Source organism: Mytilus galloprovincialis, chromosome 9 (assembly GCF_965363235.1).
Source record: "Mytilus galloprovincialis chromosome 9, xbMytGall1.hap1.1, whole genome shotgun sequence".
NCBI classification, from domain to species: domain Eukaryota; kingdom Metazoa; phylum Mollusca; class Bivalvia; order Mytilida; family Mytilidae; genus Mytilus; species Mytilus galloprovincialis.
The window spans coordinates 47,331,495-47,343,421 of record NC_134846.1 but is presented as its reverse complement, the minus strand read 5'-3'; the positions used below and the strand labels follow the sequence as shown (position 1 = coordinate 47,343,421).

The 11,927-nt window shown below is 31.2% G+C and overlaps 1 protein-coding gene across 2 annotated transcripts; it reads right to left on the bottom strand.

The window, feature by feature from the left end:
• Window positions 1–6,432: 6,432 nt before the first annotated feature.
• On the bottom strand, window positions 6,433–11,553 carry LOC143046926 (uncharacterized). Of its 2 annotated transcripts, XM_076219972.1 has the most exons (5): window positions 11,450–11,553; window positions 9,605–10,893; window positions 8,513–8,613; window positions 7,441–7,526; window positions 6,433–6,671 (listed from the first exon to the last, which is right to left on the bottom strand). In XM_076219972.1, the coding sequence occupies exons 2-5, from the start codon at window positions 10,756–10,758 to the stop codon at window positions 6,579–6,581; spliced, it is 1,434 nt and encodes a 477-aa protein (XP_076076087.1). In that variant the 5' UTR covers window positions 10,759–10,893; window positions 11,450–11,553; the 3' UTR covers window positions 6,433–6,578. The 2 variants fall into 2 exon arrangements, with proteins under 2 accessions (XP_076076087.1, XP_076076086.1); XM_076219971.1 differs by lacking the exon at window positions 11,450–11,553 and having other exon boundaries at window positions 9,605–11,360.
• Between the last annotated feature and the right edge of the window lie 374 nt (window positions 11,554–11,927).

Sequence of the window (11,927 nt, the reverse complement as noted above, 5' to 3'; positions counted from 1 at the left end):
ATTTTATATAAAGATAAGGAGATTCCGTATGATTGACAATGAGACAACTATGCAGGCCTGAGACCACATTTAAGGATCCCGCGTTACGAATATAGTTCCATGTAATTAATTATAATGAATTCATTAATTTGTCTGTAGTTTTCATGTTAATTATCATTTAAAAAAAAACCGATTCGGTCAAAAGCTCATTACAGGACCAGCGGGAGAGATCCGTTTGCGCCAAAAATGCGTCCTTTGCGCCACAACTTTTTTTCTCAAATGCTACGTTTGCGCCACATGTTTTAAAATTAGATGGTTTCATTTGCGCCAAAAATAAAACATACGATTGGGCCAGTTAAAAGAAAATTACTTCCTTACTCCTTTATTCGGACTTGGAACCGGCAGTGTAACACGGCACATGTTTCCTTTTCTAAAACATGTTTTTATTACTGCTGCTGCATGGGTACTTCCCAATTTAATGTATGTAGTAGCTTTTAACTTCTTTTTATTGTCCAAAAACACAAACATTGAAGGATGAAATCCATAAAATAGTTAATAATAGTTCATAATAATGATAAAGCCCATACGCATGGTGGGAACAAAGCTCTGTGTCATCAACATTTGTGGCTAAAACATAAAGAGCAAAAACTTCTATTTTCTATATTGGCATATCTTTGTTAAGCAAAGCAATAAGTTTTATTCTCTCTCTGTACATTGACAGTCTAATGCTGCTTAAGTCATTTAATTCTCTTCAGAAACTCGTCTTTATGGTGAAATATCTCCTAACATGTGATACCTTTTGGGGCAAAAATAAGAATACATATATAGTAATCATTAATATTTATGATAGATATATGTACAGGTAAATTGGCGCAAATGAGTTCCGAATATTGGCGCAATTGATACATTTTGAAAATAAAATTTGGCGCAAATGATACCCCTGAAAAACAGTAATTGGCGCAAAAGGACTGCTGCCGGACCAGCTAGGCATACAATTAAGTACTATCAACTAAGTAAATCCGGCAGATAAAGCCATTTGAAAGACTGTCTTATACATAATAAACCAAAAAAGTAATATCAACCCTAAACTGGACACTAATTGTGTTCGTTTATTAATACTCGTAGCTTGAATGTGGAGCAGGGTCTGCTCATCCTTCCAGATCAGTTTTTTGTGGAGTTCATGTTCCTCAATCTTTAGTTTTATATTGTTATGTTTTGTATACTGTATTTTGTATTTCGGATGTTTTTTGCTTTTTTGCCATAGTGTTGTCATTTTTTTTTCAACGTTTGAGTCTGAAATGCCGTTTGTGACCCTCTGCCTCTCTTCGAGAAAAAAGTAAAATCATAAAAAATACTGAACTACTAGGAAAAAAGAGAAGTCCCTAATCAAATGGCAAACTCAAAAATTCTAACACACCAAACGAATGGATAACAACTATCATAATGCTGACTTGGTACAGACGCTTTCTTATGTAGAAAGTGGTGGATTGAACCTGGAATGGCGGATTTGTTTATATCAGTCTATGTATTACGTAGAACACGTTTAATACATTTCTATTTTATTGTATATATTGGTGGCCTATGACTGTTTTCTGCTATTTGGTTGAGAGTTGGAGTTTTTTACACATTCCCCGTTTCCATTTTTAATTATACGACTCGAAAATATGCAGGTTCATAAGAATATACCATATTTTTCTAAAAGATTTAGTTCATGTACGAAACGTGTTTTTATTGAATGTGTACAATTGTCTTAACTTTAATAGAACCGATACATGTTTGTTTTAAAAAATTGTAAATCTGTACAATTCTGTCAAATAAATACCTTTTCATTTAAAAAATAATATTTGCGACATCTAGCTGCCAACACACTCTTCTGCATTTTCTGGCAGACATTTGTTTTGGAAACTACAACCTGTACAAATAATAATATTTTTAGCCATGGCGTTGTCAGTTTGTTTTCGATTTATGAGTTTGACTGTCCCTCTGGTATCTTTCGTCCCTCTTTTTTATATGTGACAATATTAAATCAATGCATAGAAAATAAAACAATAAGCTTATGATAATATAACTCTTAAATTTAAGGTTGTAGCATTTAAATGTAATCATATGTTTTTATAACTTATTTATTTTTGAAATTAAGAGTCAAAAGATTGATCGTGTGCACATTTGTTAAATGGAGCATGGAAGCACATTTAATTCGGTCAATGCTATAAAATTATTGGAAGCATTACATTCTGTTAAGTAAAAATATATATTCCTGGCATTTCAACATGTATCTTCGTGCATTGTTAATGTCGTTGCTACATCAGTTGTACTCAGAACTGCAAGCATCGATATAAAAGGGAAGGTATGTATGACGGCAAAATTTTAAATCAGCAATTTAAGTAGTTTGTGCTTGTTTTACACCCTCAAAGCTTTTTAAATTTGTAGTTATTTTTTTATTTTACTTTTTTTTAACGTTTTTGATTCGAACGTCACTGATTAGTCTTCTGTAGACGAAATGCGCGTATGGAGTAAGCATTTCTAATCCTGGTATCTATGATGAGTTTATTCACAGTAATTGTACGCATTCTTTGATACAAAATTAGGCTAATGTTTTGCTCGTATTTGATTTTTTTTTATTTAATGCAAACTGGTATATTAGGGTTAAGTTGTTTTTGTTTTATAAATTTGTTAGTATATTTTAAGCAAACTACAAAAAAGAGAGAAAAAAAGTTTTTTCCCGCCATATGTGCATTCCTCGTCCAAATTTGTAACCTTGATAATATATGTTCAATATAAATGCATTCATCAATAAGATAATAATGACACTTCTTACTTCTATTTGCCTAATTTCTTTTATACATATATTTGGTTTTCTGCTATCCTTATTTCAATTAAATTATTGCTTGACCTATGATACAGACACTTGTATAATTTGATTAGGGCCGTATTTTGACTTCTTCGGTATGTTCTTTGCTGTTGTAATTGTTGATGTATAAAACAAATCTTCTTTTACTTATATTTTAGTATAGTGAAAGAACCAAACGGTTTTGTCTAGTTACCCAGTTTCATGTCTAATGAAAATAATCAGTTTAAAAGTATTCACCAAGGTTTTAGTTGAACTTTTAACTGTTGAACGGGGGACAACTCAATTAGAAAAAAGTTCCATCGCGTTTTTTGAGAGTCATTTAAATGCAATATAATTTGTGTTGCTCTTTCGGATGCCTCTATAAAAAAATATACACAAATAAAGGCAACAGTAGTATACCGCTGTTCGAAACTCATAAATCGATCGAGAAAAAAACAAATCCGGGTTACAAACAAAATTGAGGGAAACGCATCAAATATAAGAGGAGAACAACGACACAACAGAAACACAACATTAAAATGTAACACACACACAGAAACTAACTATAATATAACAATGGCCATTTTCCTAACTTGGTACAGGACATTTAAAGAAGAAAATGGTTGATTGAACCTGGTTTTGTGACATGCCAAACCTCCCGCTTTCATGGCAATGTTAAATATAACATTAAAATGACAACATTACATGACGGGACTCCAATACAAACTAATAGGAGAAATATAAAGGACAGAGAAACACACGAATATTAGCTAACAATAGGTACCAGGTTTAAAATTTAATACGCCAGACGGTCGTTTCGTCCAGTGACGCTCAGATGAAAAAAGTTTGAAAGCCAAAACAAGTACAAAGTTGAAGAGCACTGACGACCAAAAATCCCAAAAGTCGTGCCCAATACGGCTAGGGTTTTCTGACTGGGATAAGAGCATCCTTGTTATTTAGAATAATTCATACTTTTGCAAACAGTAAATTTTATAAAATGACTATATAATAGATATACATGATAAAACCGAAGTGGTGACTAACTACAGAATAAAAATGGATACATTACATAAAACAACCTAATTCAGCACATAACAATACACAGCCGAGTTAGCCAAAGCCTCAACGCACAAAGTGACGTCACATTGAAATTCTAAAAAAAAAACACAAAGTGACGTCAAATTTGAATTTCTAAAAATATTCCCCAAAAATAACATAGAACTAGGATTGATTCAAGATTAGATTTGTAATACTGATATCATATTTATTAATAACAATGAAAATTACAATACTTATTGATATCAAATTGTGGTAGTAATTAGAGAATTGATTGTATTATCTAGCTATGTCGGTGTTTCTTCTGAATCAAACTGTAAACCAAATATATCGTATAAATTTCGTTGAACCAAACTAAAATCTAATAAATGAAGGGGTTATTAATTATCTTTATCATAACACACGAATATAACAGAAGAGACGTTAAGACATTTGACAAAATCCGATGAGAATAACAAATATAACATCAAAACCTACTATTTCATCAACTTATAATGGACTGTTAATTTTTTGTTTAGATAATGGTCTTGTAATACTTCAATACATTTTTTGTTTGTTTATGTCGTGTACGACATAAATTTCTTACCATGTTCAAACCATTGTACATCAGTTTTAACCATTAATATATTTGTAAAAACAAAGGTGAACATATTTTTGTGTTTTAGTGTGACTTCATTAAAGGTTTCCACCTTGTTGTCAATGTTTATAAAATTGTGATGTAAAAGTTACAAAGCTACATCTCTACTATCATAATTGATATTCTAGACATTGAATTATTACAAAATCAAGAGACAATATATTACTGAAAATCATGTCTGTGTGTTATTCTGTAAGACTTTTCTTTGTACCCATAATTCTGAAAATAGATTCTGAATTCCTACGTATGCCTTATATATGCTATCATTTGGCAATATATATCTCTCCACTTTAAGCCATAAAAAATCACCAGTTTACCCAACTAGAATTAATTATTTAGACAGGGTGAAAGGTTGTTGAACGGTTCGGGGTGAAATAATGAATTGAGAAAAATGTAATAAAACATTACGGTTTGTAATTTCATACTAAAATTATGAGTTTGTTTAATAATACATAATGAAAAGTTCAATCGCACTACATAACTTATTTACGAAATTTTCATATTTAGCAAGTACTACTTTTATGTAAGATAACATTCATAGTTATTATTGAAATTAAATAAATGTCTATAAGATAAAGAACAAAAATAAATAAGGTTAATTGAATTACATGTACAACAGATGGTTGTTTCGTGTTTTTAAGTCATTGACATCAATTGGTCAATAATTATTTTAATTATCCTCTGTTATATATAGTGACGAAATATGGCTTGAAAGTTTAAACCTTTTTTCGGAAAAAGTGAAAGTATGATTTTGTCCCTTGAATTCGGAAATCAAAACATATCATACACCAGCATTCATATTCTTTCTCATTACGGCTTTTAATTTCTTGAAATTATGACAATTCTGCCAACATAATAAGAGATCTTGTCATTAATATTTAGGCATGAGATACAACTTTACCTACACTTATATTTTGCGACACGATGTGTTTTACACGTATGTTAATGTATGTAAACTATCTGTTTGTGTAACTTTACGGTTGAAACTACGTTCATAAAGGTCTTTTCAAGGTCAATATGTATATAGGACATCATAAGTAACATTAAGACACAAAAATGTATAGATTGTATTGGCGGGTTCATTTATCAATAAAATTAATAAAATTTTAAAAGCTTTAGTTATTAAACTACTTTTGAAACTGTACTGAATGTATCGGTTTATCAATACATAAATTAAGCAGTAACTGTCTCTGCGATTGTACTGCTAGTACTGCGTAAATATAAATTGTTCTCGACTTTTCGAAAAAAAACATTTTGTAGTTTGACATATTCAATTGAAAGATTGGTTGCTGCTTGTTTAAGTGTAACACCACCATTGTTAGTCTTTGTTAAATTTGAACTTATCTAAAAGTAAAGAAACACTTGGCATAAGTAACGTTTTATCCAGTTAATGTATGTTAGTTTTCATCAAATGTGTCAGAATTGTTTTTTTACTGCAATGAAATGCAGGATTAATTTCCTACAACTGTCAAATTCATTAGAATATTTTTTTCGGACCTAATTTGTATTCCACCGGATGTGACGTACTATTATTGTGTGTTATTACTTAATTTAACGTTCAGCGTCAAAGGACCTAAACAAAGTTCTGTTTTCAATTGGACAGTACCGCTCATATTTGAAGTCATACTGCAATAACATGTTTCAAATATATTGTTAAAAGATTCACCCTGACAAGTCTCAATTCTAAGTGTTTTTTGTATTGAATGTGGACTGTAGTTTGTTTTATTTTGTCTTTTTCCAATTGGCTGTCACTTTATATGTTTTCTTCGACTTTTTGCTTTTGAATGCCTACTTGGTTTATTTTTCTATGTAAGATCAAAATGTCTATTAGTCTACGAAAGTAATGAATACATTAGCTGTAAAATATCTTTGGGAAACTAAAAGAAGCCAATTATGTAATTAATCTTTATTAAAGACATGGAAAGGATAACTGTTCGAACAAAATTGCATAAATGCTCAATTTGTAAAGTTTAACAGAATTTATTACTGCTTAAGATTATTTTACAAACTTTTCCCCTTATTTTATCAGTCAAATGTTTTACAGACTCAAGCGTACACAGATCCTGCAATTACAAGTTAAATCATTGGTGTTGATAATCCATCAAGACTGCGTTGTTGTCCAACCGTCTTGTATAAACTTCTACATCGCCAGGTAAATCGACAATACACCTGAATTGAATAATATATAGATTATACATAGACTTATGTACAATATATAACAACATACTTTAATATTCATTAATTGTCTGTTATTTGATGAAAACCAAGTTTTTGCATGTTGTTTTTATTTAAGTACCAATGCAGTACACTGTTTGTTCTATGATCAGCTAGGCCGACACAACAAGTTAAAAACACATACAGCTACATGTAATGCCAATTGAAAGTCTATCACATATGTATTATATACCAATAAAAAACAATATCGTAGAAACGTCGATTACACCTCTATTCTATTGAATGTATGTATCTTAAAACTTGCATGTTTATAAGTGTATACCATATTATTTTTTGTTGTTGAATATAAGAAGGATAGGCGAGAAATTTAACAGATTAAATTTTGTTTTGAATTATTTTCTTTTGTGATGAAATAATTGCAAAAAATGTCGTTTTCCGTAAGTTGATTGGTCGGTATTTGATTGATGGATGAATGGCTGTTTGACGACCAGTTGTAAATTACAAAACATATGCAGGATAAGAACGTGATGAAATAACTGTCACTCCTCTCCAAATGCCACATGCTTAGCAGAGCAGCAGCAACAAATACACATTGTCAAGTATGGTTTGAATCGAAAGGAATAAAAATAAATGCCTTAATCACGTAAGACTTCAACCCGAAATTTGGTTCACGTTATGATTATACAATTGTCATATCTTTAACAGAACCTAGAAATCTTTGAATGAGTTTTTTTAAAGCTTGTCATTTCTATCAAACAATTACCTCTCCATTCTCACAAAAGCATTTACGACATCTACCAACACCCTCTACTGCATTTTCTGGAAGAAATCTGTTTTGGAAACTACAACCTGTATACAATTAAAAAAATCATAAATAGTTAATAGAGTAAAGTTTTATTATGATTAAAAATTATGGAAATAGAATATAGTTGTTGGCTCTCATATAATTATACAAAAACAAATTGCATACGTTCTTAATTTCTTAAGCTTGTATCTTAATTTTAGAATTGAGATTTTGAAAAATGTATCCTCGGCATTTCAAAGTATTGTATCTTGATACATTGTTTATGACTTGCTGTATAAGGTCCTCTCCAAAGTATCGTCATCGATATAAGATAGTGTTTATATTGCGTCATTGTTTTAAATCTTCAGGTATTTACTCTGAGTTTATTTTCAGTAACACAAAGCATTCTCTGATATGGAATGTATTATTTTTTTGCTAGTACTTGTTTGTTTTTGTTATCCATAGTATCAGTAGCAATGGGTAAAATTATCTTCCTGTAATAATTTAATTGAGCATTCTTGGATGAAGATTACAAAAGAGGATGATATAACATCGCCATATGAAATAATAAGAAGATCCGGTATGATTGCCAATGTAAAAACTCTCCACCAGAAACCAAATGACGTAGAAGTCAACTATAGGTCACCGTGTTAGAGATTGTCAACATTTGTCTTTGTTTTATACTACATATACTAGTAATGCGTTTGTCAATTAGGAACATAGTATAAAGGACATATCTTATATTTTCAATTACATTTTTGTCATATAATTATTTATTTTACATTTTTGGTACAATTTACGATTTAGAACTTGACACTTGTATTTTGATATTCATAGTTTGACCTCTTATGAGTGTCTGTTTGTGTGTTTTATCATTTAGTTATACGATATAAAGTACTAAAGATATCGTGGTCAGTAAACGGTCTTCAAGTGTCCATTTTTTTGTTTATAAAAGTTCCTTTTAAATGAAGATTTGTGCTTATGGACAAATTAGATCAACAGTGGTATAGTATGAAAGGGCAAAATATTTATCGGAATACATTTAACTTGCCTGGTGAACATTTGCATAGTTCAAATGTGTTTGAAGAGCAGAAGTCAGCAAATAATTCTGATATAGCCCTGGTTATACAATATTGGCCAGCATTACAACCTCTGTAAAATATACAAATTAGATAAATATACTAATAGATACAAAAAAATAGAAGAATTGTCAATTTAATATCAAACTTTAAAAATACAGACATGACGCTAAGCTTGAAATAAATCTAGATGTTACCACACTTGATCGTTTTGTAATAGGAAATTCGTTACAGTTGCAGAGTATTAAGTTATGAGTATTTGTAATTTTATAGAAATGAAACCAGTTTGTCTGAGATGGACTTCTTTAGGAAAGAATGATTTTTTTTTTTTATGACTTGGTTTTGGAATTTAGGGGTTGATAGAAATATATATGACTTGGTGCATATAGATTAATGTAACAAATTGTCTCACTACTAGTAATTAAATCAATTAAAACTTATTTTACAGTGAACTATTTGGCAGGTGTAATCCATTCGTTTGATGTGTTTGCGCTTTTGATTTTTCCATTTGATAAAGGACTTTCCGATTTGAATTTTCCTCGCAGTTCGGTACTTTTGTGATTAGACTTTCTACATTAACTTCTTTTGAACTTTGCTCCACTTGCAATCACACCATATCTCATTGATTTCTTTTTCACGAATATGTTGTAAAATGAAATTGAATGCCTTACATTTAACATGTTTTTCAATAAAATATGACCAAATCGCCGAAAGAAGCTATGAAAGCAAACATTGAAAACCTATTATTTGAATGCTCAAAGTATTATTACTATATAGCTTAGATCAGATAAAAAGAAAAATGAACAACTTAAGTACGTAGTAGCTTCTTATTTCTTAAAAAGAATCATTTAAAAAAACATTGATACGTATATCATAAAATACTGCTTTACTGTTGTAAAAAGCTAAAAAAAAAAAAAAAAAAAAAAAGAAAAAAGACCAAGTTCATAACAAAAGAAAAGCATTGAAATAGTCAACTGAAAAAAAGAGGTTAAATTATTTAAAGTTTTGTAACCAAGCAGTAACTTTAGTATAAGAAAACTGAGGAAAATAAAAGAAAAAAATACCTGTATTGACATGATAGATATGGTAAATTCTGAACTTGTGTATTCCCTGGATTTGCATCGCTCTTTTGGTCCCATGTATTTCCAGTCGATTGGCTATTTGAAAAAGTTCTTGCTAATTCTGTGTCACCTATGTTTCTAGTGTTTTGGTTACTAATAACATCCTGAAATCTACTAGCTGGACGATGTACCTTTGAATTGTCTAAATTAGTTTGACGCATAGAGGTTGCTTGCTGGTTTCGACCAAAATTATCTATTAATTCAGGACGATTTAACAATGAATTGTCTAGACTTGGTTGACGAATGGTGTTAGCTTGTTGCTGTGCACCACGATTATCGTGAAATTCAGGACGATGCAACATTGAATTATCCAGACTTGGTCGACGCATAGTGTTTGCTTGTTGCTGTGGACCACGATTATCATGAAATTCAGGACGATGTAACATTGAATCGTCTAAACTTGGTTGACGCATAGTGTTCACTTGGTGGCGTCGAGCACGTTGATCTTTTAATTCAATAAGCCTATCTAGCAAAGCTGTTATCAACTGTTCCTCTGTTGAAGATTTCGGTCTTGATTGTTTTCCAAAAAAGTCAGAATTTGTGTCAACAATAGAGTTTAAACTTATTCCATGTTTTCCAAGTGCCGCTAGCTCATCAGTTCCCATTTGTAAAAGAGCCGCTTCAGATAACATGTTGTCTGTACTAGCGTCTTGGTTGTTATTAGATGATGGAACATTAAGTGCACTTAAATCTCCAAACGGTTGATTATTTGTTGGCGCCAGGATAGGTTTATTTTTTTGTGTTGGACCGTCATTGGTAGTATTCATTCTTCGAGGTTGATTTATCACTGTTGAAAAGAAGGGAATATCTTGTTGCTGATTAACTTGTACTAATGACTTCCTGCCTCTTTGTATATCACTTCCGGTTTGTTGGTTTTGGTTATTAATTGACGATTTTAACTGACTACTATGTCTGCTAAATAAATCTGTTATTCCAAAATTACCTAGATTACCTCTTGTTGCAGCAGACACAGACGGATTTGTTATTAAATCGGTATTTCTGATTCCCAATCTATCCAATTCTGTTTTAATGTTGATACCAAAAGATGGTGAGTTCCCTACTACCGAATTTTCTGCATTTGGAAAGAGACCATTCATTAAAGAATCTAGTGTTGGCACATTTGGCTGATTTTGAAATTGACTCAATATTCGTTGGTTCGTTGCTTCTGTTAGAACTCGTAACCGTCTAGGATCAGAACCAAATTGATCTGTGAATCCCTGGTTTAACGGAAACTGGCAATCACAGTAAAACACAAAATAAAGTAGATACAAAATAAACCGGACATCCATCCTTGCCTTCGTTTGAAAATCATAAGGTGAGCCATTAATTATTACAATCAGTTAGGTCAAACTAATACAACTTACTATTTTATCAACTTATGATGAACAATATTTTTTTTGTTTAGCTAATTATCTTGTAAAACATCGATTTATCTTTTGTGTCTGTGTCGTGTTCAACATACATTTATTCCCATGTTCAAACCGTTATATATCAGTACATTACATTATTTTGCGATGTAAACTTTTAATCAAAAAAACTATTTGTCAAATAAAAAGGTCAACATATTTGTGTAGTAAAGTGTTTCTTCATTTAATGCTTTCACCTTGTTGTCATGTCTATCAAATTATGGTGTAAACTTTACAAAGCTACATCCTACCATTATAATTGATTTCCTATACATATGTATTATTGCACAAAAAAGAGACACTCACCGTTTTGAGGATTTGCTGTAAAACATTTTTTTTTATAAAATTGACAAGTTGCGAACGTAAGTGAAATGTTTATTACATAATATAACTGAACCGTATGTCGAGGTTATATCCGTAAGCCTCTTTCTACCCTTAGTTCTAAATAGTATTTTGCAAAAGAGGTTCTGCATTCCTACTGCCACTGAAAAAGAGGAGGTGTTATAAGAGGTATGATATATGGGCTGAAAAATAGGAGCATTAACTCATCAGATGGACAAAAATACAAGTGGACGTGGACGATTTCAACTTCCCAATTATCAATTTCCCATTTCTTAGCAGTAACATATCCTCTGCCCCTTCGTATGGTGTTTACATATCACAATTGATACGTTATGCTCGTGCTTGTTCACACTATACGGACTTCATATACAGGAGTGTGCTCCTTACGCAGAAACTGCTCCAACAAAGTTATGAGGAGGACAGATTAAAATTGACACTCCGTAAATTTTATGGACACCATCACGAATTGGTGGATCCATACGATGTATCTTTGACCAAACTAGCTAAGGACATTTTAA